Consider the following 26814-nt stretch of genomic DNA (forward strand, 5'->3'; position numbering starts at 1 on the left):
GGCTTTGCAATGTTGAACACAATGACCACTCCCCAGGTTTTCTCTTAAAGAACAAGCCAAACGAGAAACGGGGTCATGGAGATAAAACCAACACCGCAAACACTTCCCCTCTCTCTCTAAAGTGCACAACCCCGTGGCTTTTAGGACGTTTGCCCAGACGCGCGGCCGTCACCACCCTCCGTTTCGGGACGCTCTCACGGCCTCCGGAGGAAGCCCTGCACCCTCATCAGTGACCAGAACCCCGGGCTGGGTTCCCTGGAAGCCTTCGTGAGCACGCTCCGGGCAGTGAGGGCTTCACGTCCCTGGAGACGATCTTCCCTAAACTCCGACCGGGCGGCTTCATCTTAGAGAGATCGCCCCGCTATAATTAGAGCCGTCCCAGGGTAGGAAACGCTGCCCCCCCACCCCTGGACTTTTCTCTCCCCGCCCTCCCCTTCCTATTGTGCGTCCCTTCCCTCCCCCCACTGTGTGACTCAGTCGAACACTGTGTTGTCTCTTCCTTTCCCCCAACACCTGTCATCTTCCTCGACCCCCCGTGGTGTCCCCGGCGCCCCCGCTTCTGACACCGCGCCACCTTTGTGCGCGCGCCCCGCGAGCGGCAGAGGGAGCCGGACAATGTGCCGGTTCTGAAGCCTCTTCAGAGAAAGGGGAAGAGCGCCCGCCTCCCCCTGCTGAAAGCCTGCCGTCAAAGGGACCCTGCGAAGGGCGAGGTTTTGAACTCCCCTCCACGCTCCCCTTTTCACAGAGGCCGGGATGTTGTGATTTCCTCGGGGGGCAGAGGGGGCCCCTCCTTTATTTACCGGCCTGCGCATCTCTCTCTCCCTTCAGAAGGAGCGCGGAGCCCGGATTCAGGATCCAAGAGAGCTTTCGCGCTCGGTCTTGTCTCCGACGGATAAGGCGCGCTTTTTAATTTGCGGGTGCTGGGCAGCGACGTCCTCTTGAGTGTTTCGAAGACCTCAGCCCACAGCGGCTCCCCGCCCCCACCACGGCACCGGCAGATAGCCCTGTCTCTGATCATTTTGAATTCTTTTAACATCAAAAAAAAAGGAATTTTGCTAATTGATCGTCTCTAATCAGTGCCAGAGGAGTGAGTGAGGGTCAATGGGAAAGCGAGAACCAGAGCAGATATGCAGACACCTGTCTCCCCCCCCACAAAGGTGCCTGTTTCTTGTGACCGGGCATTTCAGTCATTTTGTATCTTTAATCAGCACATAGGAACTTCACAGTTGGCCGGCCTTCAGGACCATGAGCAGCTCCTCCCTGCTGCAAATTGTCCCTTCTCCATGTCAGGCCCACCACGGAGGAGTGGTGTGGCTGGTGCCTCTCCGGGCGGCCCAGGGCTCCCTGACCTACAGCCTCCAACTCTGGGGAAAGGGCCTGACCTCTGACCTTGGCGGGGACTGGGGCGTGCGTCCGGAGGGCCCGTGGCCATGGCCACAGCCCTGGTTGCAGGGACAGTGCAGAAGGACACCTCCCTCCCTCCGCGGACCGCTCTCCAGACGCGGGGGCAGCAGGAGCCGGGGCCCCACATGCCCGCCCCCCCCCCCCCGCCCGCACACACGGAGCCCGGTCTGCTGGAGTTCAGCTGGGACATCAAAAAGCAATCCACACACCTGGCGGTGACGGCGATCGCCGAGGCGAGCTCCCTGCAACAGTCCATCAGAAACGGCCCAGCTAATGATCGGCTGGGCAGATAATCAGAGGAGAGTTAATTGTAAGGTTCGATATGACATCTTGTCAGCAGAGATGAGTTGTCACGTTTTCCACTTGAGCTGAAACTAAATGATTGTAAAATAAGTTATGAGTGTCCTTGGGCCTGTCTGCCCGAATGATAGCCGAGAATCCATCCCGGGCCCATCAGTCTCGGGCGGCCTGCCTGATATTTATGCGGAAGGAGTGTTATTTTATCCTTCCAGTCATGCTTGTCAGCTCCCCGAGTGAGGACCGCGGCGGCCGCCGGCCCCATACTTCACGTACCGAAGCTCGGAGAGACTGCAGATTGTTATGGTTATTGCTCGGATTATATATTTTTTGGGGTGTGCGTTGCACATTGATGCCCGATTGGGAAGAACTAATGGCTGACGCTCAGCGCACGCGGGGATGGCGGTGGAGCGGCCCGTTCAGCCTGTCCCCCAGCGCCACCCCCACCCCACCCCACCCCACCCGGCCGCCGCCCACCCGTCAGGGCTGCCCTGGGCCTGGAGCAGGGACCTGCTTGTTCTGTTTAATTCCACCTGCCTTTCTCCTCTTTGCCTCTCCCCCTCTCCCCTCTCCCCTCTCCCCTCCCCCTCTCCCCTCTCCCCTCCCCTCCCCCTCTCCCCTCCCCCTCCCCCCTCTCCCCTCCCCCCTCCCCTTTCCCCTCTCCTCTCCCCCTCTCCCCTCTCCCCTCCCCCTCCCCCCTCTCCCCTCCCCCTCTCCCCTCTCCCCCCTCTCTCCTCTCCCCTCTCCCCTCCCCCTCCCCCCTCTCCCCTCTCCCCTCTCCCCTCTCCCTCTCCCTCTCTCCCCTCTCCCTCTCCCTCTCTCCCCTCTCCCTCTCCCTCTCTCCTCTCTCCCCTCTCCCTCTCCCCCTCTCCCTCTCCCCCTCTCCCCTCTCCCCTCCCCCCTCTCCCCTCTCCCCTTTCCCCTCTCCCCTCTCCCCTCTCCGTGGTCAACGCAGCCGGCCAACAGTGGCCGCTGCCCGTCGCAGGGCCCTGTAATTCATACACAATGAAACGCGCTGTTTGCAGGCCTTCAGGAGGCTGCGGCTGGAGCTCATTTGCAGCGTCAGGGGCCTCCCTCACCGCGAGGGACACCTCGTCAGGCAGGGGCGTTGTCCAGCACAGGCAGGCACGGCGTGGAAGCCTTGCGCATTTGGAGCACTCGCGTTTTAAAGTGAAGAACATTCAACAACATCTCTCGGAAGCGAGTTGTCAAGACCGCGGGGCCAGGGGGCATTAATATCTGGGCACTGGACTCAGGCCCCATGGGCTGGAACCCGTGGCCTTCTCCACGTGAGCCCCCAGGCCGCAGTCTCTGCCCCCACCGGCCTCCTGCCTCTGGCCCCAGCCTCGCTGACCCAGGCCGCGCCCCTCCCTCCTAGGCCTCTGACATACTGTCCTCCGTGTCCCCTTCCCGGGGCCGTGGCTGTCATTGGTGCTCTGGGCCGCAGCCAGCACTCCTGGGCCCAGCACGCGGAGCGTCCTCCGGGGACGGAGGGGATGGGCAGCAGTGGCCTGTCCTCGCCCAGCCGCCCAGCCGGTCACCCCTGGCTGCCCCCCCTCAGCCCGCCCACCACAGCCGCCCAGTTCCAAGTGGCCCCCACGCTGCTCGCTGTCCTTCCTCCAGCCACACGCTGGGAACCCCGTGTCCAGGGGCCAGGCCACAGAGTGGGGCGCTGGCTGGGATGGGGGGGACGGTGGGGAGCGAGGGGCCCTGCAAAGTCGCTGCTGGCTTGTCGTTGCTCAGGGGGCTTCCTTGGTGCTGGCCCTGGGGTGCCGCCGCCCCACGAGCCACAAACAGGACAGCCGCTGGGAATCACATCGCAAGTCGCAGGGTGCTGGGTGGACATCCGTTACTCTGTCCACGTTCCTGCTTGTCTGAGGGGTGACAGAGCTGACAGAGGCCGCTCTCTGGCCCCAGCGTTGTGGGTCACGTTACTCTGTGACAACTCTGGGTCACCGTACAGCTCACCTCCTTCCCCGCAGTGGCGGGGCAACTTCCACTGTTCTGCTCCTCGCTGCCCCCAGCCCCGCCCCTGGGCCCCCTGCCAACTCAGCGGGGCCTCTGTCTCCCTGTGAGCCCTCCCCCTGGGTCCTGGTGGTCCTGCAATGGTCCCCATCCCCCCCCTTCAAAGGAGGCCGTAGGGTGGCCAGCCTGGCTGGACCCAGTGAGGGTGGGCGTGCACACGGCCCCTCGCGTGACCCCTCTGCCCGCAGGTGGCACTCTGTCACATCCGTTCACATCCGTGCCGTCAACACGCTCACCGACCGCCCGCCTCCACCCTCCGCTCGGGCAGCGTGCCTAGAACACGAGCCCTTCCCGAGGGTCCTCGAGCAGGAGACTCGACAGACGTTCTTGTCCCCGGAGCCTGGACGGCACCGGCTCGCGGAGCGTCGTGTGCTCGGGAGGCCTGGCGGCGGGCATGGCATCCTGAAGGGAGATTGTTGGGCAGCGTCAAGAGACTCGTTCCCGGTCTTAGCTGTTTGCCGACATCGGGTCCCAGACTGCTGGGAGCATACACAGCCGTGGTTGGACACTGGGCATGCTCACGGTCAGTTTCAGACCACAGGGTTGCCTCCTCTCTATTCTACACCAAAGCACAGTGCCGTCCACCTGTGTGCGCGCCGCTCGAGAACACAGGCCAGCGCCCCGTGGGGCTTAACTCCACAATCACGCACGGAGCTCCCTCTGTCCGTCCCGAAAGGGCGGGGGCGTCCCGACTCCCAAGTATGTCCTTCTCCGGGTGGCCGCTTAGCCACTCGTGTCAACTGAGTCAGGAATTTCTCCCTGAATTGCAGATATTTCAAGACACTCAGAAGGTTTGGCAACGAGATTTGCCAGGTCCCTGTCAATCCCTTTGGGAGGCTGTCTGCAGCTGGGAGGGAGGGAGATGCCCCCAGAACACACAGATACCCGTCATTTTCGGGTCCAGACAGGTGGATTCCGAGCCGGACCCCGGTGTGGTTCAGTCAGTCCCAGGGGGGCCTCTGAACTGGGTCACTGTCGAGATGTGCGCAAGGTGGGTGCCCGCCTAGCCCTCGGCTCAGGAGCTGTCGGGGTTGGGGCCAGGCTTCTTCTGAACTGGGTCACTGTCGAGATGTGCGCAAGGTGGGTGCCCGCCTAGCCCTCGGCTCAGGAGCTGTCGGGGTTGGGGCCAGGCTTCTCCTGGGCAAGTTCAGGGTGGAGGAGCTGGGGGCAGAGGCAGTGTGGGGTCTCTGGGTCTGTTTCTGTTCCGTCATGGCTCTCCCAGGCTTCCAGCCGGAGACGTTTCTTCCCAAGATCCGAGGCCCCGCCTCGTTCAGTATCTGTGCCCTTGACTCGGGCGGATATGCAGAGTGGCGTGCTCGGAACGGGCAGGAGCCGCTCAGGCAGCTGTAAGGGAGGCCCCAGTGTGGGGCCTGGGCCTTACCCTAGGCAGCGACCTGATGGCTCCAAGCCCCAGCGTTCCGGACCGTGTGCTGGCAGCGCGCGGGGGGACGGAAAGAGTCGTAGGGAAGCCTGGAGCTCCAGAAATACAGCGTGCACCCTCCACCTAGGACACCGGTGTTGCTGTGTGCGCTCCAAGTACCTCAGAAGGGGACATGGACACATACACACCTGTATAAGGGACTGTTGGGTCACGTAAGGGACCCGGGGACCGTGTGCGTAACAATGGCGCTGCTGCCGTGTGCTCAGCACGGTCCAGCTCACGATGGGGTGAGAGCCCCTGTCACTGCCCTGTGCTCAGCACGGTCCAGCTCACGATGGGGGGGGAACCCCTGTCACTGCCCTGTGCTCAGCACGGTCCAGCTCACGATGGGGTGAGGGAGCCCCCGTCACTGCCCTGTGCTCAGCACGGTCCAGCTCACGATGGGGGGGGAGCCCCTCTCACTGCCCTGTGCTCAGCACGGCCCAGCTCACGATGGGGGGGGGGAGCCCTGTCACTGCCCTGTGCTCAGCATGGCCCAGCTCACGATGGGGGGGGAGCCCTGTCACTGCCCTGTGCTCAGCACGGTCCAGCTCACGATGGGGGGGGAACCCCTGTCACTGCCCTGTGCTCAGCACGGTCCAGCTCACGATGGGGTGAGGGAGCCCCCGTCACTGCCCTGTGCTCAGCACGGTCCAGCTCAGGATGGGGGGGGAGCCCCTGTCACTGCCCTGTGCTCAGCACGGCCCAGCTCACGATGGGGATGATGGGGGGGGAGCCCTGTCACTGCCCTGTGCTCAGCACGGTCCAGCTCACGATGGGGGGGGAGCCCTGTCACTGCCCTGTGCTCAGCACGGTCCAGCTCAGGATGGGGGGGGAGCCCCTGTCACTGCCCTGTGCTCAGCACGGCCCAGCTCACGATGGGGGTGCTGGGGGGGGAGCCCCTGTCACTGCCCTGTGCTCAGCACGGTCCAGCTCACGATGGGGGGGGGAGCCCCTGTCACTGCCCTGTGCTCAGCACGGTCCAGCTCACGATGGGGGTGATGGGGGGGGAGCCCTGTCACTGCCCTGTGCTCAGCACGGTCCAGCTCACGATGGGGATGATGGGGGGGGAGCCCTGTCACTGCCCTGTGCTCAGCACGGTCCAGCTCACGATGGGGATGATGGGGGGGGAGCCCTGTCACTGTCCTGTGCTCAGCACGGTCCAGCTCACGATGGGGGGGGAGCCCTGTCACTGCCCTGTGCTCAGCACGGTCCAGCTCACGATGGGGGGGGAGCCCTGTCACTGCCCTGTGCTCAGCACGGTCCAGCTCACGATGGGGGGGGAGCCCTGTCACTGCCCTGTGCTCAGCACGGTCCAGCTCACAATGGGGATGATGGGGGGGGGAGCCCTGTCACTGCCCTGTGCTCAGCACGGTCCAGCTCACAATGGGGGGGTGGGGGAGCCCCTGTCACTGCCCTGTGCTCAGCATGGTCCAGCTCACGATGGGGGGGGGAGCCCCTGTCACTGCCCTGTGCTCAGCATGGTCCAGCTCACGATGGGGGGGGGGGAGCCCCTGTCACTGCCCTGTGCTCAGCACGGTCCAGCTCACGATGGGGGGGGAGCCCTGTCACTGCCCTGTGCTCAGCACGGCCCAGCTCACGATGGGGGGGGAGCCCTGTCACTGCCCTGTGCTCAGCACGGTCCAGCTCACGATGGGGGGGGAACCCCTGTCACTGCCCTGTGCTCAGCACAGTCCAGCTCACGATGAGGATGATGGGGGGGGGAGCCCCTGTCACTGCCCTGTGCTCAGCACGGTCCAGCTCATGATGAGGATGATGGGGGGGGGAGCCCCTGTCACTGCCCTGTGCTCAGCACGGTCCAGCTCACGATGGGGGGGGAACCCTGTCACTGCCCTGTGCTCAGCACGGCCCAGCTCACGATGGGGGGGGAGCCCCTGTCACTGCCCTGTGCTCAGCACGGTCCAGCTCACGATGGGGGGGGAACCCTGTCACTGCCCTGTGCTCAGCACGGCCCAGCTCACGATGGGGGGGGAACCCTGTCACTGCCCTGTGCTCAGCACGGTCCAGCTCACGATGGGGGGGGGAGCCCCTGTCACTGCCCTGTGCTCAGCATGGTCCAGCTCACGATGGGGGTGATGGGGGAGGAGCCCCTGTCACTGCCCTGTGCTCAGCACGGTCCAGCTCACGATGGGGGGGGAGCCCCTGTCACTGCCCTGTGCTCAGCACGGTCCAGCTCACGATGGGGGGGGAGCCCCTGTCACTGCCCTGTGCTCAGCACGGTCCAGCTCACGATGGGGGGGGAGCCCCTGTCACTGCCCTGTGCTCAGCACGGTCCAGCTCACGATGGGGGGGGGGAGCCCCTCTCACTGCCCTGTGCTCAGCATGGTCCAGCTCACGATGGGGGGGGAGCCCCTGTCACTGTCCCGGGAAACGGGCGTGCCAGCTCCATCCGGGTGACCCACAGGAAGCCCCAACTTTAGGATCCGTAGGAGCTCAGAGATGCAAAGTGGCGTGACATCAGGGTTAAGACTCCTCGCTGGGAGGGATCACGGTGCGTTGGACTGAGTGGATGCGTAGAGGGCAGCTGTCTCGGCCTGTCCCTCTCACCCGCCTCCATGACCAGAGTCCAACTCAGTGACAGCTGGGACAGTCACTGGGAACAGTTTTCCCATGGCGGTCACAACCCCCATCATGGGGTTGGGGGGGTCTTTAACACTTGTCAGACAGGATGGGGTCAGAGAGTGAAGACTTTGGGCAGAAAATATTAGAAAGAAATCAAAAATATTCATTACAAGATTTATGAATTAAATCACATGTCACAGGGTCGCTTGCGGACGGTGAACGATGTGGGGGTCTCTCGATGCCTTAGCAACATCAGTCAGCTTCTGAATCCTCTGGGATTGCATGCAAATAATAATTTAGGCTAGCCTTTTCTTCCTGAGATTCCTACAGCTTTCCTGATAGTTCCTGGGGTCTAGAGTTTTAAAAATACATGTAGGAATCACTACTTTTAGAAGGTTAGTAATATGAAAGACCAGGGTGGCTTAAAGGGGGGGAAAGCTGGAAGGAAGGAGGAGACCCCCTGGACTGGGCACCCATCGAGACCTGGGGGGTAGGGACCAGACCAAGGGCGCGGGAGCCTACTCAACATCCATCACCATAGTTACAATGAGTTTCTTCTTGTGATGAGAGCTTTTAATATCCGATCTCTTGCCAACTTTCAAATATACAATAAAGCGTTAACAGTATCTTATACCACAGACGTAAGGATGTTTCGTGTGCACTAACTGGATTACTCTGTCGTTTAGCATAGCTTAGTGATCTTATAACTGGAAGTCTGTTGGAAGTACCTATTGACTACCTTCAGGATCTTTTAGACGTGGACTTCCTGAGGTCCGGGAATCTTGTGTTATGTTATAGATACACCGTATTTCCCCGTGCATAAGACGCTCCCATGTATAAGACACCCCTTAATTTGGGGATCAAATTTTTTTATTTTTAAGAGAAGTGGAGGGGGAAGAGAGAGAGAGAAGGGGGAGGAGCAGGAAGCATCAACTCCCATATGTGCCTTGACCAGGCAAGCCCAGGGTTTCAAACCGGCGACCTCAGCGTTCCAGGTTGATACTTTATCCATTGCGCCACCACAGATCAGGCTGGGGGCTTGAAATTTGAAGAAGAAAAAAATGTATTATGTAAAGTTATTGAACTCAAGTTTTATTCATCATAAAATGTATACAACTCCTCATCACTGTCAAAACTCCCATCCGTTAGCTTGTCCTCATCTGTGTCTGATGACAAATCACTGTTTTCATCGATTGCCTCATCCTCAGTTCCTTCGATGGCATTTGAAATGCCACAGCCACTGTATAGGACGCACCCAGTTTTTAGACGCCAAATTTTTCGGGAAAGGGTGCGTCTTATACATGGGGGAACGTGGGTAATATCTCATGTAACATGGAAATCATACAGGGGCCACTCTGGGCCGCCTCGCCGATGGCACACTGTGTAACACATAGAACGCCCCAGCAGCGTCTTGCCCGCAGGGCTGGCCCTGGTCGCGGAGGGTGCGGTGTTGTGGTATTCGCAGCTGGAGCCCACTAGGGGTGCTAATGCTGCCTCTGTTTTGCCTTTTCCGGTCCGGCGCAGACGCGGGGCTGGGCGACTCCGTGTGCTCCAGCCCCAGCATCTCCAGCACCACCAGCCCCAAGCTCGACCCGCCCCCCTCCCCTCACGCCAACAGAAAGAAGCACAGGAGGAAGAAAAGCACCAGCAACTTCAAAGCCGACGGGCTGTCGGGCACCGCGGAAGGTAAGGTCTCCCGGGGACGTCGTGGGGGGGGGGGCGTGACTCGGGAAGCCCACCTACCGGTGTCTTCAAACCTGTGACATCACACGCCCTGAGAAACAGGTGCGCAGTCACGTGGTGCTTGCTGTGCGCGAGACGGCACGAGAGGGCCCTCCGGACCTTCTCGTCACCGTCACCGACCGATGCTCTGGATTATCCCATCCAATGCGTTATGGGACCTTCCGGCAGCCGTCACTTGGCAGGTGACAAAGCTGGTGTCCCCGTCATGTGCCTGCTCGATTCTCTGGTTCTCGTAGCCCCCGGGGCCAACAGTCTCCACTTCCCTCCGAGGGTCCGTGTGTTCCCTGACCCTGATGGAAACTCGCCTCTCCTGACTTAGGGATCTTCTCTCAAACTGGGACTTAATTCTCACCCAGCAGCCCCCCATCAGGGTCCAGCTCCATGAATACCCCGGGGCCACAGCTTGTGCGGGGTCAGCTCCATGAATACCCCCGGGGCCACGGCTTGAGCGGGGTCTGCTTTGACTTCTCCAGTCCTCAGTTTTCATTCTCCGTGATGCCACATGTGACCTTCTTAAAGTGACTCCTTCTGCTGGATTGGCAGCCCCCCCCCCCCCCCCCCCCGCTTATACAGACACGCACACGCACACGTACACATTCAGGTGCACACACACCACATTCAGAGAGGTGGAATTCATGCAGTTTTCGTAAGCCAGGCAAAGACATACTTCAGAGGGAAATGAAAACTTCCAAACGTTGCTGGGTGACGTGAATTACTATTTGTGGGGCCAACAATGGTAAAAAGGGTCTGTTTGCAACAAGGGCTCCACATACCCAGAGCTGCCTTCAGAAATTAGCTGGTCTTGGCCTTGGCTGGCTGGCTCAGCGGTAGAATGTCAGCCTGGCATGTGGATGTCCCAGGTTCGATTCCTGTTCAGGGCACACAGGAGAGACTACCATCTGCTTCTCCACCTCTCCCCACCCTCCCCTTTCTCTCTCTCTTTCTCTCTCTCTCTCTCTCTCTCTCTCTCCCTCCCTCCCCCCTTCCCACAGCCATAGCTCAACTGGCAAGCTCATCAGCCCCAGGCACTGAGGATGGCTCCATGGAGCCTCCACCTCAGGTGCTAAAAATAGCTCCAGAGCTATTAAAAATAAGCATGGCCCCAGATGGGCAGAGCATCGGCCCCTGATGGGGGTACCCGGTGGATCCCAGTCAGGGCTCATGTGGAGTCTGTCTCTTTATCTCCCCTCCTCTCACTTCAGGGGAAAAAAAAAGAAATTAGCTGCTATCTCTTCCTGTTTCTACCACACTCTGTCTACCTGACTGTTCACCACTAAGTTGCCCATGAGCTGTGGCCGTGTGACAAAGTGGTCTGTCCCCTTCCTGTGTGCAGAGGTGAGCCCGTGAGCCCACAGAGCGCACATTGGCAAGGAAAGAACAGAGTTTCTGCTGTACACGCTGAATGTGCGGCGTTCGCCGTGGTTCTGGGAGTTGGGCGCGGTCTCACGTCGTAGGCAGGGAAGACCGAGGTTTGGGGCCCTCACGGTGGCTGAGCGGGGAAGCGTCCAAGAACTCTACTCGGCTCCTGTTTCTTACCACGTTGCCTCCTGTGGGCTTCCTGCCGCCAGGTTTAGCCAACAGAATCTAACTTCCCCCGTTACAATCAATGAGGACGATTCTGCTGTGTCAGCAGAGAGGAGCAGTGACTGGGGATCAAAGCACCCACCAGGGGCCTCTGCGCTTCCCTGTGGAAGAGTACTTGGCTGCGTTGAAGAGGCTCCTTCAGAGCACTGTCCAGCAGAGGGCGCCAGCCAGGCGCATGGCCGCACCCCACCCGGACTCAGGCCTGGGGTGAGATCAGGAAACAGCCTGGCCTCCCAGCAGAGTGGGAACCAGTGCCCCACACACCCAGGGAGGGGCGGTGAGTGAGGTTGCTTGAGGGACAGGTCTCCCGTTTCACACATGAGCATCTAACTTCTTCCTTGTGTGTTTCCAACGAGTGGCTCTAGCCGAAAGCACCACTCGGCAGAAACGGGCCGCCAGTTCCGCCTGTGACTACATTATACACACCTCGCACTTCCCGGGTCCCCCACCCACAGCCAGCACGGCGAAAACCACGCCGGTGAGATGCCGCCGTCACGTGAGTTAGCGGCAACCACACCACACGTTGAATCCTGCTGCTGGTTCAAACCAGTGAGTTTGAAGGAAGTCTGAGAAGTGACCGTGAGCTTGTTGGACATCCACCCACAGTGTTTCCAGCCCACTCGCCGAGTTACTAGGATTGAACCTTGTGCTTCGGATAATACCCGATGACAAAGTTCAGACAGATTATCAACACCCCCTCCCCCCAAAAAACAACCGTGCCATAAATAGACACCAAATACCATAGAAACTCCCAAATTAGAAATCACAGTAGTGTCTCCAGCATGGAGGATGAGTCAGAGTGGTGTGTGTTTAGAAGTTTATCGCCAATGATGAGAGGAGGGACCGGCCTCACTTTTCTATCTAAGGGTCTATTTACCAGTGACTCCTCACATCTTTCCAATAGGAGATAAGACAACACATTCTCTTAAAAGAACATGTGTGATTTTTCCCTAGGAAGAGTCACCTGCCAAACTATAAATGAGTCCTTTTTCTAAGACAAGTCATATTTCATTGTTTCCAAGATGCGCTTTTCTCCCCCCTCCATTTTATTGTCTCTGAAGTCGTCCTGCGTCCTGCAGTTGGGACCCTGTAAGATTCAGTGCTGTTTTTAATAGTCTCAACAACTTCCGACTCCTTAGAGGACGTGGTGCAAACCATGTCAGTAGCAGCAAGCTGTTCTTGAGATTGAAACTAGTTAGTTGTGCGTGTTTCACTTTCAGAGGATGCTGTTCCGTCTTAATTATAATAGAACCTCGCTGTTTCTCTTTCCTGTGGGAGGGCTGTTACCACCCGTGTTGTCTGTTGACTGACCCCGTGCTGAAAAGTCTCAATGGCAGACATACAAACGTGTGAGAGAAGATTTCATCAAGTAGTTGAATGGCATGGTTTTTGACAGACCCCACTGGAACAAATGACTAGGTTTAATTTAACGTTCAAGCTGGGTCACCCAGAGGACTTAGCCACAGGACGGTCTACAGAGCTATGGGACGTGCTACATAGCAGTGGTCACAACCCCAAGGGTGTAACGGGGGATGGAAGGGGCACCTATTAGGACCAAAAAAAAACAACTGTCTGGAAAGACCCCAGTCAAGAGCTGTGGCCTTCAACCCGGGACATGTCCGATCTGTGGTGACCCAGAGGGACAGAGAAGCCCCAGGGAGGCGCCCTAAACACACTCTCGCCCTGCCTCGGGTCTCCTGCCTGCCCCGCTGCGTGACCAAGCCCAGGAAATCCTCGTGTATCTCCATTTCTAGATTATTCCTGCTTAATAGAACCTTTGGGAATAGTGACTGTTCTTGATTTTAAGTTGGGTTTGTTTTTGCTCAGAATTATGAAACATCTTTAAGAAAATGCATGTTTGGGCCGAGACGCCATACTCTCTGGTGAGCGTGGCCCGTCGGAAGTCCATGCGGACCCTGGGAAGGACAGCGGCCGGGCTGGGCTCGGGTCCTACAGGGAACCTTTGAAGTGAGCAACGTGGGGAGCAGAGTTGTGGCCAAGGACGGGGTGTGGGGCACAGAGGAGGCGTGCTGGCTGTGTTCAGAGGACGGAAGGGCAGCCCCAACTTGTCCTGGATGGTCCCAGTGGGTTTTATTGGGACCGATGGGTAGGAGCCTCAAGGAGACGGACTTTGATTCCAATCCTGAAAGGAAAACTTTGTAAGAGCCAGGGGTGCCCAGAGGCAGGCCCCTTGCTGTGGGCACAGCACCGGCTGGGCCATTGCAGTGGAATCCGGTCCTAGAAGGACGAGAGCACCAGGGACCCGTAGTCCTGGCCAGAACCAAGCTGAAGGTGTGTGTGCCCGCAGAGCTCCCGGGCAGCGGGGTGCGGGGCAGGGTTCCGCAGACCTTTAACGACATGCCGTCTCTGGGCGTTCTCTGAATGCTGGCGCTTTCTCCTGTCTTCTCATCCGGGGTCCCGGGGCGAGGGGACGGCCCCCGACACGGAACAGCGGCCCCGGCAGCCCGGCTGCCGTCTCGAGTCTGAGCAGTTCTCGTTAGTCTCCTGACACGCATGCACGTTTGCATCGTGCTAATTTCCCCGCTTCCCCAGTGAAACGGACGAAGTGGGGAGAGGTTAAGTGGCTTCCTTGTCCGGGGTCAGGTTGCTGGTAGGCGACGGAACGGTCTCTTGATTCTCCGCCTCAAACTCTCTTTCCACCAGGCGGAGAGCTCGGCTTTGAGGTGGCGCGGAGCGGCTTTGAGGCGGCGAGGAGCGGGCCGGACGGCGCCGCTTCCTTGATATGTCTCAGATTCCGGGCAAAGACAGGGACTTCTGTACGGCTCCTCACGCCTCCGCGCTGTGGAGCCCAGATTTCCTCTTTTCAAACGGCCCGTCTGGGTGTACCCCGTCTTACCACACACGAGGGTCTGGCAGAAATCCTGTTGTCTTTTCTTCTCTTTTTCCCCTTTTGGGGTTCTCAGGGCTTTGTTCAAAGGTCTCAGGAGGGAATGATTCATCTTCCTCGTCATCAACAGATGCCTTGCTCGTCCATCCCGGCGCTCTATAGAGCCGTGGTCTGGCGGGTCCTGGATGGGCACCGAAATACTATCTTCTAGACGAAGGGAGAGTCACAGCCCGGGCCCCTCCCCGTCACGGCTGGGAAATGATTGGCCGACCACGGCCGCCCCCACCAAGCAGGCAGTCCGAGGGCCGGCCCCCGCCTGAGCCGGCTTACACATTTCATTCGCTCCAGGTTGCCGAGGTCAGCCCGGACTGGATGTCCCTTCGTTGTTTGGAAGGAGAGCCTGACATGGTGACGCGTGTCACCCTTCCTCATCAACTCTGCAGCAGCCGGCGTGGGGGAGGCATGGAGTGGGTGGCGCCGTAGGAGACACCAGAAATAAGTCTCGGCTCCTCTCCGACCCTGAGGTGTGCGGAACCTCGAGATGAGACACACACCTGCCCCGGCCAGCTAGCTAGGTTGGTTAGAGCATCATCGTCTGGAAGCTCACAGGTTGCCAGTTCGATCCCTGGTCAGGGCACATACAGGAACCACAATGGTCCTCTCTCTCTCTCTCTCTCTCTCTCTTTCTCTCTCCCCCTTCTCCCCTCCCTTTTCCTCTTTTACAAAAATCAATTAAAAGAAGAAAAAAAAAGACACACACTGGAAAGTGCCCCCGGAGTCTCAGGCCGGGTGCTGAAAAGGCACAGATATGGGTTGTTCAGAAGCCGGACAGAGCAGCGTCGCATCATAAAAGTTGGGGAGCGCTGACCTGTCATAGAACTTCATTTTGTGTTCTGCAGGTCTAGGACAGACTGGCTGGCTTACTTAAAAAAAAGCATTGCTGCAAAAAAGCATGGTGTTTTTGTTAAATGTCATCTGTTGGAGGCCATTTAAAATGCCAGTGATGGGGACCAAGTTAGTGGCAAACCCCAAGTGTCATGTCCACTTAGGTAACTAGGAAACCGAGGTTGGTATTCTTCATATATTTTTATTCATTAGTTGATGTTTTGGAAGGCACTTTGGAGAGAAAGAATTACATGGGAAGCATTGTACAGTTTTAATTTTCTCGTCCGTGTCGTCGCGCTTTGACGAGAAAGGAACACGCCTGTCCCACTGGGGCTCCGTCACGCTGTGACACTGGGCTGTGTTGACCATCGTGTGGTTTTGGGGGCATTGTTGGGTTATGTGAGGAGTTTGCACATCAATAAAGGTAGGACATTCTGCTTCTTTTGCTGTTTAAGTCATATTACCACGATGTCCTCTGCTTTGCTCTCTCCTTGGGCACCGTTTATGTACAATGGCGCACATTTGCCCAGCAAGAAGTCAGGGCCAAGGGAATGCCCTCGTGGTTTTTTGTTTAAATTTGTATTATCTAGAAGTGTGTGTGTGTGTGTGTGTGTGTGTGTGTGTGTAGGGGGGATATTTATGAAAATACTGCAGGCATCTCTTCCATGCAGCCCTCTTGGATTTCCTCCTGATATTTGCACACGTACCAGCATGGCAGCTACCTTGAGTGAAAGGAGGGGGAACGAGAAAGTTTCCATCGTCAACTCCTTGAAAAGCTCCATAGTCCGCAGTAAATTTCGGTAACAGGAAGGACTTCTTAATTGAACTTCCTTGTCATCAAACCCATGGGTTAGTCATGCATCTGACTAGTTGAGCCTGGCGCTTAATTACACTGAATGTGAAAAACCAAGAATCAGAACTTCTGCCCGGACGATAAACCTGGCATGTGCAGAGACGAGCACCCCGGTGCGGGAGCCAGGAGGCCAGCCAGAAGGTACCGGAGCCGCCAGGTGTGCTGACGGACCTGCCTGTAGCCCACCAACCTGATCGTTTTCCCAAAGAGAGTTCTCCGGTGGGGACTCCGGCCCCCAGGAGCACCGGCTGGCTAGAACGAGGAGAGCTGGGTTGACTGTAGACGTTGACACTGTGGATGGGGCGCGATTGACTCAAAAGCTACCCCGCAGGGCCGAGTCCGTCCAGCGCAAACACACACCAGCCGTCGGCGTGCACAGATCCTTTGTGGGAGCCAGCAGGCCGGGAATAAACAAAGAGGAGTGGTCGCAGCAGGGGGAGCCAGAACAGAGGGCTCCCATCACGGTGAACTGTCGACAACAGGAAGAGGATTTTTGGTACCTTTTTTTTTTTTTTTTTTTTTTAAAGTACCCACAAACTACAGAGTTAGATCCAGTCCCGTGCAAGTGCATGTGAGCACGGATGGCATGCGAGAGAGCTCTGCCCGGGGCTGTTTGGAAAGGTGCCGGAATGGCCCCTGCCCTCAGGGTGCCCACCGTTGACTCGCTGGGGAGGAAGCAGAGCCGTGGCCACCTAGACAGCCTGTGGGGGGGCCCAAGGCGCCCCCAGCACCTGGAATAGGAAGAGTTAGATACGGGATGAGTCTTGTTACAAGGTAGCTTGGAACTCTGGGGGTTGCCTGGGGAGACTGCTGAGGAAACGGGACAGACTCACCCTCCTGGGTCCCCTGCAGTACAGGAGGGTGGATTTACCTTTGAAGAAGGCAAACCACTTTCAGTGTGCCTTTCTAAAAGTATATATAATTATATTTGGCCCTGGCTGTTTTGCTCAATGGGTAGCGCATTGGCCCGGCATATGGACATCCCGAGCTCTATTCCCGGTCAGGGCACACAGGAGAAGAGAGTGTCATCTTCTCCCTCCATCCCCGTCCCCCTTCTTACCCTCTGCCAGTGGCCTGACTGGCTAAAGCATGGGTAGGCACTGAGGGTAGCTTGGTTGGTCCAAGCGCATCAGCCTCAGGTGCTAAAAATATCTCCATTCTCAAGCATAGGCCCCAGGTGGGGGTGCCAGGTAGATCCTGGTGGGGACCCATGTGGTAGTCTGCCTCACTATCTCCCTCTCACTTAAAATAAATAAAAATGGGTATTTTCAGTGGGCCTTGATGCCTTTCCTGTTCCCTAAACTTAGAGGTGCTTTCCCTGCCGAGGGCTTGGTCAGCATGAGCAGCTCACCGCCCCCAGTGCCCGTGCCCAGAGCTCGGGACGATGCACTGTCCTCTGGGCAGCCTGGGCGTGGGATTCTGCCTCCCTTGGCAGACCCCAGAGCCGGCTGGCTTTCGGGGACGCCAACATTTTCTCTCGGAGCCATTTTCCTGATGTTCTCAAAATGTTAGCGGTGTCCTGTCGGGCTCTTTGGCCGTCCCTGAAGTCAGCGATGAACTTGAGGGGTAGGTGTGAGGATGGGGTCCGCTCAGACCCACGGTCCCGTAGCCCGGAGAGGCAGGGCCAGTCCTGTTCGACTCGTGCGTGCCTCGCGGTCCGGATGGCCTGTGCGCTCTCTCGACTTGGACCTCACCGCCTACCTTGGACCCTGCCGCCTACATGTTAGCACAGTCAGTGCAGGAAGCAAACTGAAACTCGGTGTTCAGAAAATAACATGGGATGACGTGTCCAGGTCTCACGCTCTCCGTCTGTGCCCTCCCCATCAGACGTGCGTCCGGGGGCTTCAGGAAACCAGGGTGCCTGGGAGGCTTTTATTTTCGGGTGTCCCAGCCGCGCGTGCTGCATCCTCCCCCCGCCGCTCCGGCCCTGGCAGTGGTGACCCTTGGCCGGGTTTCACGTCACACGGAGAGGAGGCGTCGTTCCTCGTCCCAAGGGTGCAAAACACAAAAGGGAAGGTGGTGACTAAACACAGAACTTGTCTCTCTGTGGACAGGCCACTCGGCAAATGGACGGTGCAGAACACCTCGTGTCTTGTTTCTCGCAGGCCAGACAGCAGACGTTTCCTTCTCCCAGCTCTGGGGGCTGGCAGTCCAGAATCGAGGTGCTGGCCCGTTCAGTTTCCTGCACGGGTCCCCTTCCCATCATATTCTTTCGTAGCCTTTCCTCGGTGCGTGCTCGGGGCAGGGGGGAGCTTTTCCTCTGCTTCTGAGGCCACTGACTGCATCCTGGGGGCCCCGCCCTCACGACTTGATCTGGTTCTCTCCGGAAGGCCCCGTCTCCAAATACCGTCACGTTAGAGGTAGGGCTTCAGCAGGTGAAGTGGGGGTGGGGGGGACACAGACCTTCAGCCCAGAAAGCCTCGTAGCTTCCTGTTCCCGTCTGTGGGACTTGAGGTGCCCGCCCCACGAGGGAAGAGGGGAAGGAGAAACCAGCTCTGCCTCTGCAGACACCCCTCCTCCTTCCCCGGGGTCTGGGTCCTGGACGGGACTAGGGACGCCTCTCTGAGCACGGAGGGAGGAGCCACGACTGGTGCAGTGTGCTCCGCCCTCCTGCCCCGCCTCTCTGAGCACGGAGGGAGGAGCCACGACTGCGCAGTGTGCTCCGCCCTCCTGCCCCGCCTCTCTGAGCACGGAGGGAGGAGCCACGACTGGCGCAGTGTGCTCCGCCCTCCTGCCCCGCCTCTCTGAGCACAGAGGGAGGAGCCACGACTGCGCAGTGTGCTCCGCCCTCCTGCCCCGCCTCTCTGAGCACGGTGGGAGGAGCCACGACTGGTGCAGTGTGCTCCGCCCTCCTGCCCCGCCTCTCTGAGCACGGTGGGAGGAGCCACGACTGGTGCAGTGTGCTCCGCCCTCCTGCCCCGCCTCTCTGAGCACGGAGGGAGGGGCCACGACTGGCGCAGTGTGCTCCGCCCTCCTGCCCCTCCTCTCTGAGCACGGAGGGAGGAGCCACGACTGGCGCAGTGTGCTCCGCCCTCCTGCCCCGCCTCTCTGAGCACAGAGGGAGGAGCCACGACTGCGCAGTGTGCTCCGCCCTCCTGCCCCGCCTCTCTGAGCACGGTGGGAGGAGCCACGACTGGTGCAGTGTGCTCCGCCCTCCTGCCCCGCCTCTCTGAGCACAGAGGGAGGAGCCACGACTGCGCAGTGTGCTCCGCCCTCCTGCCCCGCCTCTCTGAGCACGGAGGGAGGAGCCACGACTGGCGCAGTGTTCTCCGCCCTCCTGCCCCGCCTCTCTGAGCACAGAGGGAGGAGCCACGACTGGCTCAGTGTTCTCCGCCCTCCTGCCCCGCCTCTCTGAGCACGGAGGGAGGAGCCACGACTGGCGCAGTGTGCTCCGCCCTCCTGCCCCGCCTCTCTGAGCACGGAGGGAGGAGCCACGACTGCGCAGTGTGCTCCGCCCTCCTGCCCCGCCTCTCTGAGCACGGAGGGAGGAGCCACGACTGCGCAGTGTGCTCCGCCCTCCTGCCCCGCCTCTCTGAGCACGGAGGGAGGGGCCACGACTGGCGCAGTGTGCTCCGCCCTCCTGCCCCGCCTCTCTGAGCACGGAGGGAGGAGCCACGACTGCGCAGTGTGCTCCGCCCTCCTGCCCCGCTGCGCCCTGTGGGCAGGCGGGGAGAGTTATCTTCGTTCTGACAGATGGGGAAGGTTTAGCCAGGTGACATCATCCGCTCAGGGTCAGCAGGTGAGTGCAGATTGGGTGGCGAGGTCAGGCCCCTAGGACGTGGACATCTGCACGTCTGGCCTGCACCTGTAACGCCCTCCGGGGAAAGCTCCTCTGCAGGCTGTGGCTCCCAGCCCCAGCCCCTGGCTGCGTGGGGTGGGGGACATGCCCACCGTTCCCCAGCTCCACCCCCGAGGATGTGGCAACAGTCGTCTCATTGCCAGTTTTGATCTTAGCCTCTGTCCTCAGGGTCCCTGTTGTGCAGCATGGCTCCTGTGCTCACAGTATTTCTCTTTGTGTGTGTGTGTGTGTGTGTGTGTGTGTGCGCGCGCGCGCACGCGTGTACATGCACGCACACATGCATGCATGCACTCTGGTACATCCCAGTGAAAGACAGCTTCTGCCTCAGCTCCTGGGTGGACAATTAGAACACGCTGGCTTAGGGGTAGGCATGCTCCTGTCTGTTACAAGGGGACGTCTTGAAACTTTTTTGAACTTGGGGACATTTGACTCAGATGCTGTGTGTCTTCAGTTTTTATAGTCCCCTTTGTTGGGGGGTTGGGTATGGGGGGCAGTGAGGCACTTTGATGCTGGCGGGAGGCGGGGAGCGCTGGATGGAGCCCCCCCACCGTTCACCTGAGTCCCCCCTGCTGGTGTGAGTGTTAATCAAACGCGTGCGGCTCCAGCCACGGTGCGCTCTCCTGTCGCCGGGGGTGGGGGCGTATAACGAGTTCTCAGCCACGGCCGTGGTGCGAGATCAACTCTGTGTAGTCATCTTGGCCCGTGCCCTCCTGCCTCTCACCTCTAGCCCTTTCTCACCCCCGACATCTAACAGGCACCAGGTAGGGAGCCCAGCGCGCCATCAGCGATGAAAGAAGAAGGTCCACGTGAAGACTTCAGCAGGCGCTGTGATTCGCGCACACACGTGGCAACAAGGGCCCCTTTGTACGTGGGACGCGGAGAAAACTGGCCATTTGTCTGTGGGGTAGTGGGCTTCGCCGCGATACAGAAACCTCTCCCACGGTTCAGCTCGGCGGCGTGACATCCCACGCAGGGAAAGCCACGCGTGCGCGCACGGTTTAATTGACGTTTAATTTTTATTTTAAGGCGGGGTGAGGGTTGGGGGGGGGAGGTGGTGTTGGAAAGCAAAGGGAAAAATGTTTTCGTTCCTCTTAAGCTGGTTTCTCTCTGCTCTTTCTTGAAAGAGCCTTTCTAGTTTGTCACACCGTGATGTGATCATTATCGGCTGCCTCGTCGCCTTGCTGGCTCTGCGCGCAGTAAAATACAAAAAAAAAAAAAAGAAAGGAGAGAGACCAGGGGAGCTTGTGAAGTATGACTTCCTATCCCTAGACTCATTGCCCGTGATTCGTAGCGCTTGACAGTAATGATCTTATTACAGTACTCTGGACCTTGAAGAGATTTCATGAGGAGAGGGAAAGGACGAGACTCCGTGTAATCAAGTGGCTCTGAATGTGCCACGCGGTTTTGATCACACACTGATTGGGCGCAGTTTTAGCCCATCTTCCAGTCAATTATGCATGGACCCCCGCGCCCCTCGGATAGTCAGGGACATTGATGGCTGGCTGCCGTCTGGGTTCGGGCGGGCGGCCGGGGTGCGGGGAGCCGCGCACACCCGTCAGCCCCGGGATGCGCGCTCTTTAGTTGGGATTGATGGCCTTTCTTCGGGTTTTGCTTAATAGAAAAGGAGGAAGGAAGGGGGGGTGTTCAGGTGAAACACGGATGATTTCCTTCTTTAGAGCGTCGTTGGGACTCCTGGTCAGGGCCGAGGCCGCCCGGGCCTTTGTCGGACTCCTGCGTGACAGCAGGAGGCAGGGTGGTCTTTGAGGCACTTGGTGGCGTTGGCCATCAGGTCCCCGTGTCTGAGTGTCGAGGACAGGGTCAAGCACATGACTGCCTGGTCAGGTTCCCGGGCTAATTAATCCAGGTGAGGCACTGAGCTTCAAGGAGGTAGGTCTCTGTCAGCAAGTCCCATCTTGGCAAAAGAGGGGGGGTGGAGGGAGAGAGGGAGAGATGGAAAGAGAGGAAGGGAGTGAGAAAGTCAAGGGAACGGAAAGGAAGGGAAGGGAGGGAGGAAGGCAGGCAGACAGGCACAACTTGTCTAGAGGTAGTTTCGTCTGCGAGAAAGCAAGTGACAAACACTTCCCACAGCGCAGCCTCGTCCGAATCTGTGAACATGGACCTGGCTGGGTTGGGCGCACTCTGCCACCCTGTGCCCAGAAGGATGGGCACTCACAGTTTATCCCAGTCTCTCAAAGCCCAGAGATAGTTGGAAGGAGGGGATTTTTTTTTCCCTCCCAGAACAATTGCTTGATACTGCCTATTATGAAGCCCATACAGTTAAGCAGACATTGGTATGTTTATAAGACAAAACTTACAATTTTTTTTCTTTCACTCTATTATAACTTTTTGTGTGTGTATATTTTTCTGAAGTGAGAAGTGGAGAGGCAGAGATACAGACTCCCCATGCACCCGACTGGGATCCACTCGGCATGCCCACCAGGGGGTGATGTGCTGTCCATCTGGACCGTTGCTCCATTGCCACTGGAGCCATTCTAGCACCTGAGGCAGAGGCTATGGAGCCGTCCTCAGAGCCCGGGCCAACTTTGCTCCAATGGAGCCTTGGCTGCAGGAGGGGAAGAGAGAGACAGAGAGGAAAGAGAGGGGGAGGGGTGGAAAAGCAGATGGACGCTTCTCCTGTGTGCCCTGGCCAGGAATCGAACCCTGGACTTCCACACACCGGGCCGACACCCTACCGCTGAGCCAACTGGCCAGGGCCCACCCTGCTGTCACTCTTAATGTGGGGCCGTGATATATAGAATCAGGAGATAGAAACACTCCCAAGTCCTTCGAAACGTTTGTGTGCAAAACAGAGGCTTTTTTTTGTCACACCAAAGCGAGGGGGTGACCATGCGAGACACTTCTCAAAAATCGTCTTGAACCCACCAGTCATCGGTGCTCAGGGATCGCCAGTTAGCAAGGTGTGACACAGGGGACAGGAACCCTAGCCTGTCACCACGCGGCACCTGTGTTCTTGTACTTGGTTTTCATCTGGAGCATTCTTGTTTTCTGCAGGTGAGAATACTGTTCCTCATCAGGCAGCCTCTGCTGAAGCCGTGACGCACCGTAGGCAGGTTACTAAGCAGTCCTGGGAGAACGTTCCAGAAGCCCTAACCCTGTGTTCTGGTGCCGGTGTGCATACACACAACACACACACACACAACACACACGCACATACACACACACACAACACACACACACAACACACACATGTACACACACAACACATACACACATACACACAACACACACATACACACACGTACACACACAACACACACGTACACACATGTACACACACGCACGCACACATACGCACACACGCACACACACACACACACAACACACACATACAGGCGCACACACATACACACACACGCACATATACACACACACACACGCACATATACACACACACACACACACACCCGCACGGAAGTTGGGTTTGTTTGTTTTTTAATTTCTCAATTTCATAAACATAAAGTATTTTCGATCGCAATGGAGATTTAGCAATTAGTTTTCACAGGAGAGAATCAATCATGAAGTGGAAAATCAAAATTGGCTATCTGTTAGCAACAATCCCTGCCACCAGTTATTGGCTCCTTGCTGTGTGTCGGCCACTGCCGTTGAACCCTTTCCGTGTGTCCTCTCGTCACCCTCCCCAGGACCCCGTGCCTCTCCCAGTCGTCTCCGCGGTGACTGTCCCCGTCCCTCCCGTTGGGAGGTCGTGGCTGTCTGTTCAGTCGTCTTCCCTCGCCACAAACCTCAGCTTCTCTGAGACTTTTCCTAAGGATTCGATTCAGATAAAGGAAAGGATTTCGTTCCAGCTCTCAAAGGGATAGTTCTTCACTTGAATCAGTTAATAGTCGAGCCGTGCTGTAAAAGATCATCCTCTTCCCCACGGCTACGTTTCAGCAGGTCGACGAGATGTATTTTTACAACAATCGGAAAATACCAAATCCACAACTAGCGATTGATTGGAGTTTTAAAGGGCCGTCCTTTTAGCAAGTGGGCACATCCGTGGGGGGCTCTGTTTATAGAGCCCGATGCTCCGCCCTGCCTCTCACTCGTCCCCTCCCCCCTGTCCCCACTCCTGTGTCTTTCCGTCTCAGTTCACGCTCTCTCCTTCTTCCTCCACCCACGGCTTTTTTTTTCTCTTCTCTTCCTCTCTTTTCCTTTTTCCCATCCGTGCCTTCCTTATTTGACATCTTTTCCTCCGTCTTATATCTGAACCTCCTTGTTCTCGTGGCAAAACCGAGAACATCAAGGTTTGCCGTGTTTCGGTGTGCAGTCCCCGTGACACCCGTCCTTGTCACAGCCCTGCCTGGGCAGACGTCGCCCCGGACGGACACTCACTGCCCGGTCGGTGGTGGCTCCCTGTCCGCCCTCCGCAGCCCCTGGTGACTTCTGGTCTCCTTCCTCTCTCCGCGGTTCCTGCCTGTCGGGTACTCCCTGTGAACGCAGTCACACAATCTCCGTCCTTCTCTGCGTGGTGTTCTGTTTTCCTTTTCACCGAGTGTCGTGTTGTCAAGGTTTCCTCGGTGCTGTTGTCCTTTTTCACGGGTGAGTCGTGTTCCCTGGTACAGACAGACCACGTGTTGTGTGTTTGCCTATTATCTATTGACGGACACCTGAGCTGTTTCCGCCTTTGGGCTGCTGTGTGATGCTGCAGTCGACGTTGGCACGCAGACATCTTTTGGAGCTGTTTTCAGGGTTTTTTGCAACATTCACCCAGGAGTGCGCTTCGCTTTGGGCAGAATTGCCAAATCCCCCCTTTTCTCCCAGTTGCCACCTGGTGTCCCTGCTCCCCTCGTCCCTAACGGGGAATGGAAGAGGCTTCCGTCGCTTGAGTGAGTCAACTTTTCAGCTCCCTCTTAATGACAAAACTATAGGACATTAACATGTCTTTAAAATGTTTTCTGTTTCTCTTTGGAAGAAAATCCTAATAGCTTTAGTGAATGCTTGCTGCTGCCGGTGTGTGAATGACGATGGAGTCCCCCATCGGGGCCCCCGTGAATCAGCGCACGCCGCCTGAAATACTGCTTGGAAATGTCGCCCTCCCCACCGGGAACTTGGTAGACTCGAGGGTCAGGGATCTCCAGAGACCACGGCCCTTGCTCCTGAGCCCCAGGTCCCGGGCTGCGGCCCGCAGGCATTTCTCGGGGCCTCCGCTGTCCGCAGGGGTCAGCTTTTCCCAGCGTCTGCCTCCGCTGTCCGCAGCGGTCAGCTTTTCCCAGCCTCTGCCTCCGCTGTCCGCAGGGGTCAGCTTTTCCCAGCCTCTGCCTCCGCTGTCCGCAGGGGTCAGCTTTTCCCAGCCTCTGCCTCCGCTGTCCGCAGGGGTCAGCTTTTCCCAGCGTCTGCAGAACACTCGCATTGTTTTTTTCCGGTGACTTTCCTGTAATAAGCAGTCCAGTGGGAAAATGGGATCTTAGAAAAGATTACTATCCTTTTTTATTTTATTTTATTTTTTTTGTCGACCCCACTCGGGCCAAGATGAGCTTTTACGTTTCATTTCGGAATGAGTGGCTGTGAGTCCGTTTCCGTCCTCACCACTCAGCCCGCCGAGGTCCGTGGCCGTTTCCAAGGTCGGCTGTCACTGTCCCCGCCTAAATTCTCATTTTCAGAGGATTTGCTGATAGGTGAACGCAGATACCTGGTGCTGACCACTTAATTTTGCTCGAGGCTGCCTCGGGCGAGGCGGTGGGCACCCGCCCCCTAGCCTTTGTGCATCTCTGCCTTCGTTGGTGACAGATTTTGTTGTGAGTCTCGCGAGGACGCAGCAGGACTCCGGCCACTGCGGGCTCTCGTTTCCCACAACAGTTGCAGAGTTTTTTTATGGTTTTCCTGTTCTTCGGAGCTACAGCCCCGCAGCCCCCCTTCTGATCGCCTTCAGATAAAGTTGCGGCTCGGCTGCGTTAGTAGGAGGAGCAGGAACTGACCTCCAGACGCAGAAGACACCAGCTCTTGACAACCTCTTCACCTCCACCCCCTCGCCCCGCCCTTCCAGGAACCTAGTAGCCTTCATTCGAATGAGGAATGAATGCGTATTGGCTGTTCACTACCTGGAGATAGCAAGGTGAGCTAGGGGCAGCCTGACTTCGTAGGGTCGTGATGGCCTGAAAGGGACCCTGGGTCCTGAGCCACCACTCCGCTGGTGCAGGGGGGACACGGGACAGCGGGTGTGGGCACGGTTCTTACATCTCCAGTTAGTGATCGAGTCGGCATCCGGACGTTTCAGTATCTTCTCGCTTGTCCCGCGTACAGCCACAGTCCCGTGTCTGCAGGACGTGTTTCTTCCAAACAGCACGATGGGTCAGACAATTGCGCCACTTTTAAAAGTGGTATAGAGCCTTGGCTGGTTGGCTCAGTGGTAGAGTGTTGGCATGGCGCGTGGATATTCCAGGTCCAATTCCCGGTCAGGGCACACTGGAGAAGCACCCATCTGCTTCTCCACCCTCTCTATCTCTCTCCCTTTCTCTTCTTCTCCCCTCCCGCAGCCGTGGCTCGATTGGAGCAAGTTGGCCCTGGGTGCTGAGGACGGCTCTGTGGCCAATGCCTCAGACACTCTATGCTAAGAAGAGCTCAGTTGCTGAGCAACGGAGCAAGGGCGCCAGATGGGCAGAGAATCGCCCCCTAATAGGCTTGCCGGGTGGATCCCAGTCAGGCGCATGCAGGAGTCTGTCTCTGCCTCCTTCCCTCTCACTAAAAAAATAAAATAATAATAATAAAGGCAGTGTGGAGAACCACCTAAGACCGTGGGATATGCTCAAGACCCGTGGGTCTGTTGCCAGGCATAGTCCTCCAACCATTTAAAATAAAGAAGATGAAACGCGAGGAAAGTTTTCAGATAATTTTGTTCTGCACAGGATTATCTGCAGAGGTCGATGAATGGTATCAGAAGTTTTCCAACAATTGCAAAAAAAGAGAGAGAGAGAGAGATGTGAGCGTTTAATACGGTATTCTCTCCAGTGCTCTGGCATGCAGGCAATCCCAGAAGGCTCTCTCGCTTCATGGGTAATTAAGACATTTCACCCTGAAATCCCTTGTTCTAATGAAGAAGAAATTTCTCTTTTACTACCAAAAGATTTCTTGTTAGGGTTTTATTTCCACTCACTGCTCCGACGTCGGAAAATGTTCCTCTGACTCCTGATTGTCTTCTGTAATATCTTTCTGAGTCGTGAGTCGGAAGAGAAAGAAGCCGTAGAGAGTCTCTTCACAGATGGAAACTTTAAAAAAACCACGTAGAATCTTGCCTCCCGTGACGGCGGAGTGGCCAGCATCGCGCGTGCCCAGATGAGTCTGTGTCGGTGCCGGTGGCCCTGGGCTGACTCCACGCCCAGGCAGGCGGGCGGCCACGTGTGGCAGATGGCAGTGGA

At 57.7% G+C, this 26814-nt stretch overlaps 1 protein-coding gene across 1 annotated transcript in view; it reads left to right on the forward strand.

Annotated features, from left to right (window-relative positions):
* The window catches only part of AGAP1 (ArfGAP with GTPase domain, ankyrin repeat and PH domain 1), a 322164-nt gene that overhangs the window by 242941 nt on the left and 52409 nt on the right, over positions 1–26814 (forward strand). Inside the window, exon 14 of the mRNA XM_066346522.1 lies at positions 9254–9415. Coding sequence (XP_066202619.1) covers positions 9254–9415 — 162 coding nt within the window. The remainder of the gene's footprint in view (positions 1–9253; positions 9416–26814) is intronic.

Source organism: Saccopteryx leptura, chromosome 7, assembly GCF_036850995.1.
Source record: "Saccopteryx leptura isolate mSacLep1 chromosome 7, mSacLep1_pri_phased_curated, whole genome shotgun sequence".
NCBI lineage: Eukaryota > Metazoa > Chordata > Mammalia > Chiroptera > Emballonuridae > Saccopteryx > Saccopteryx leptura.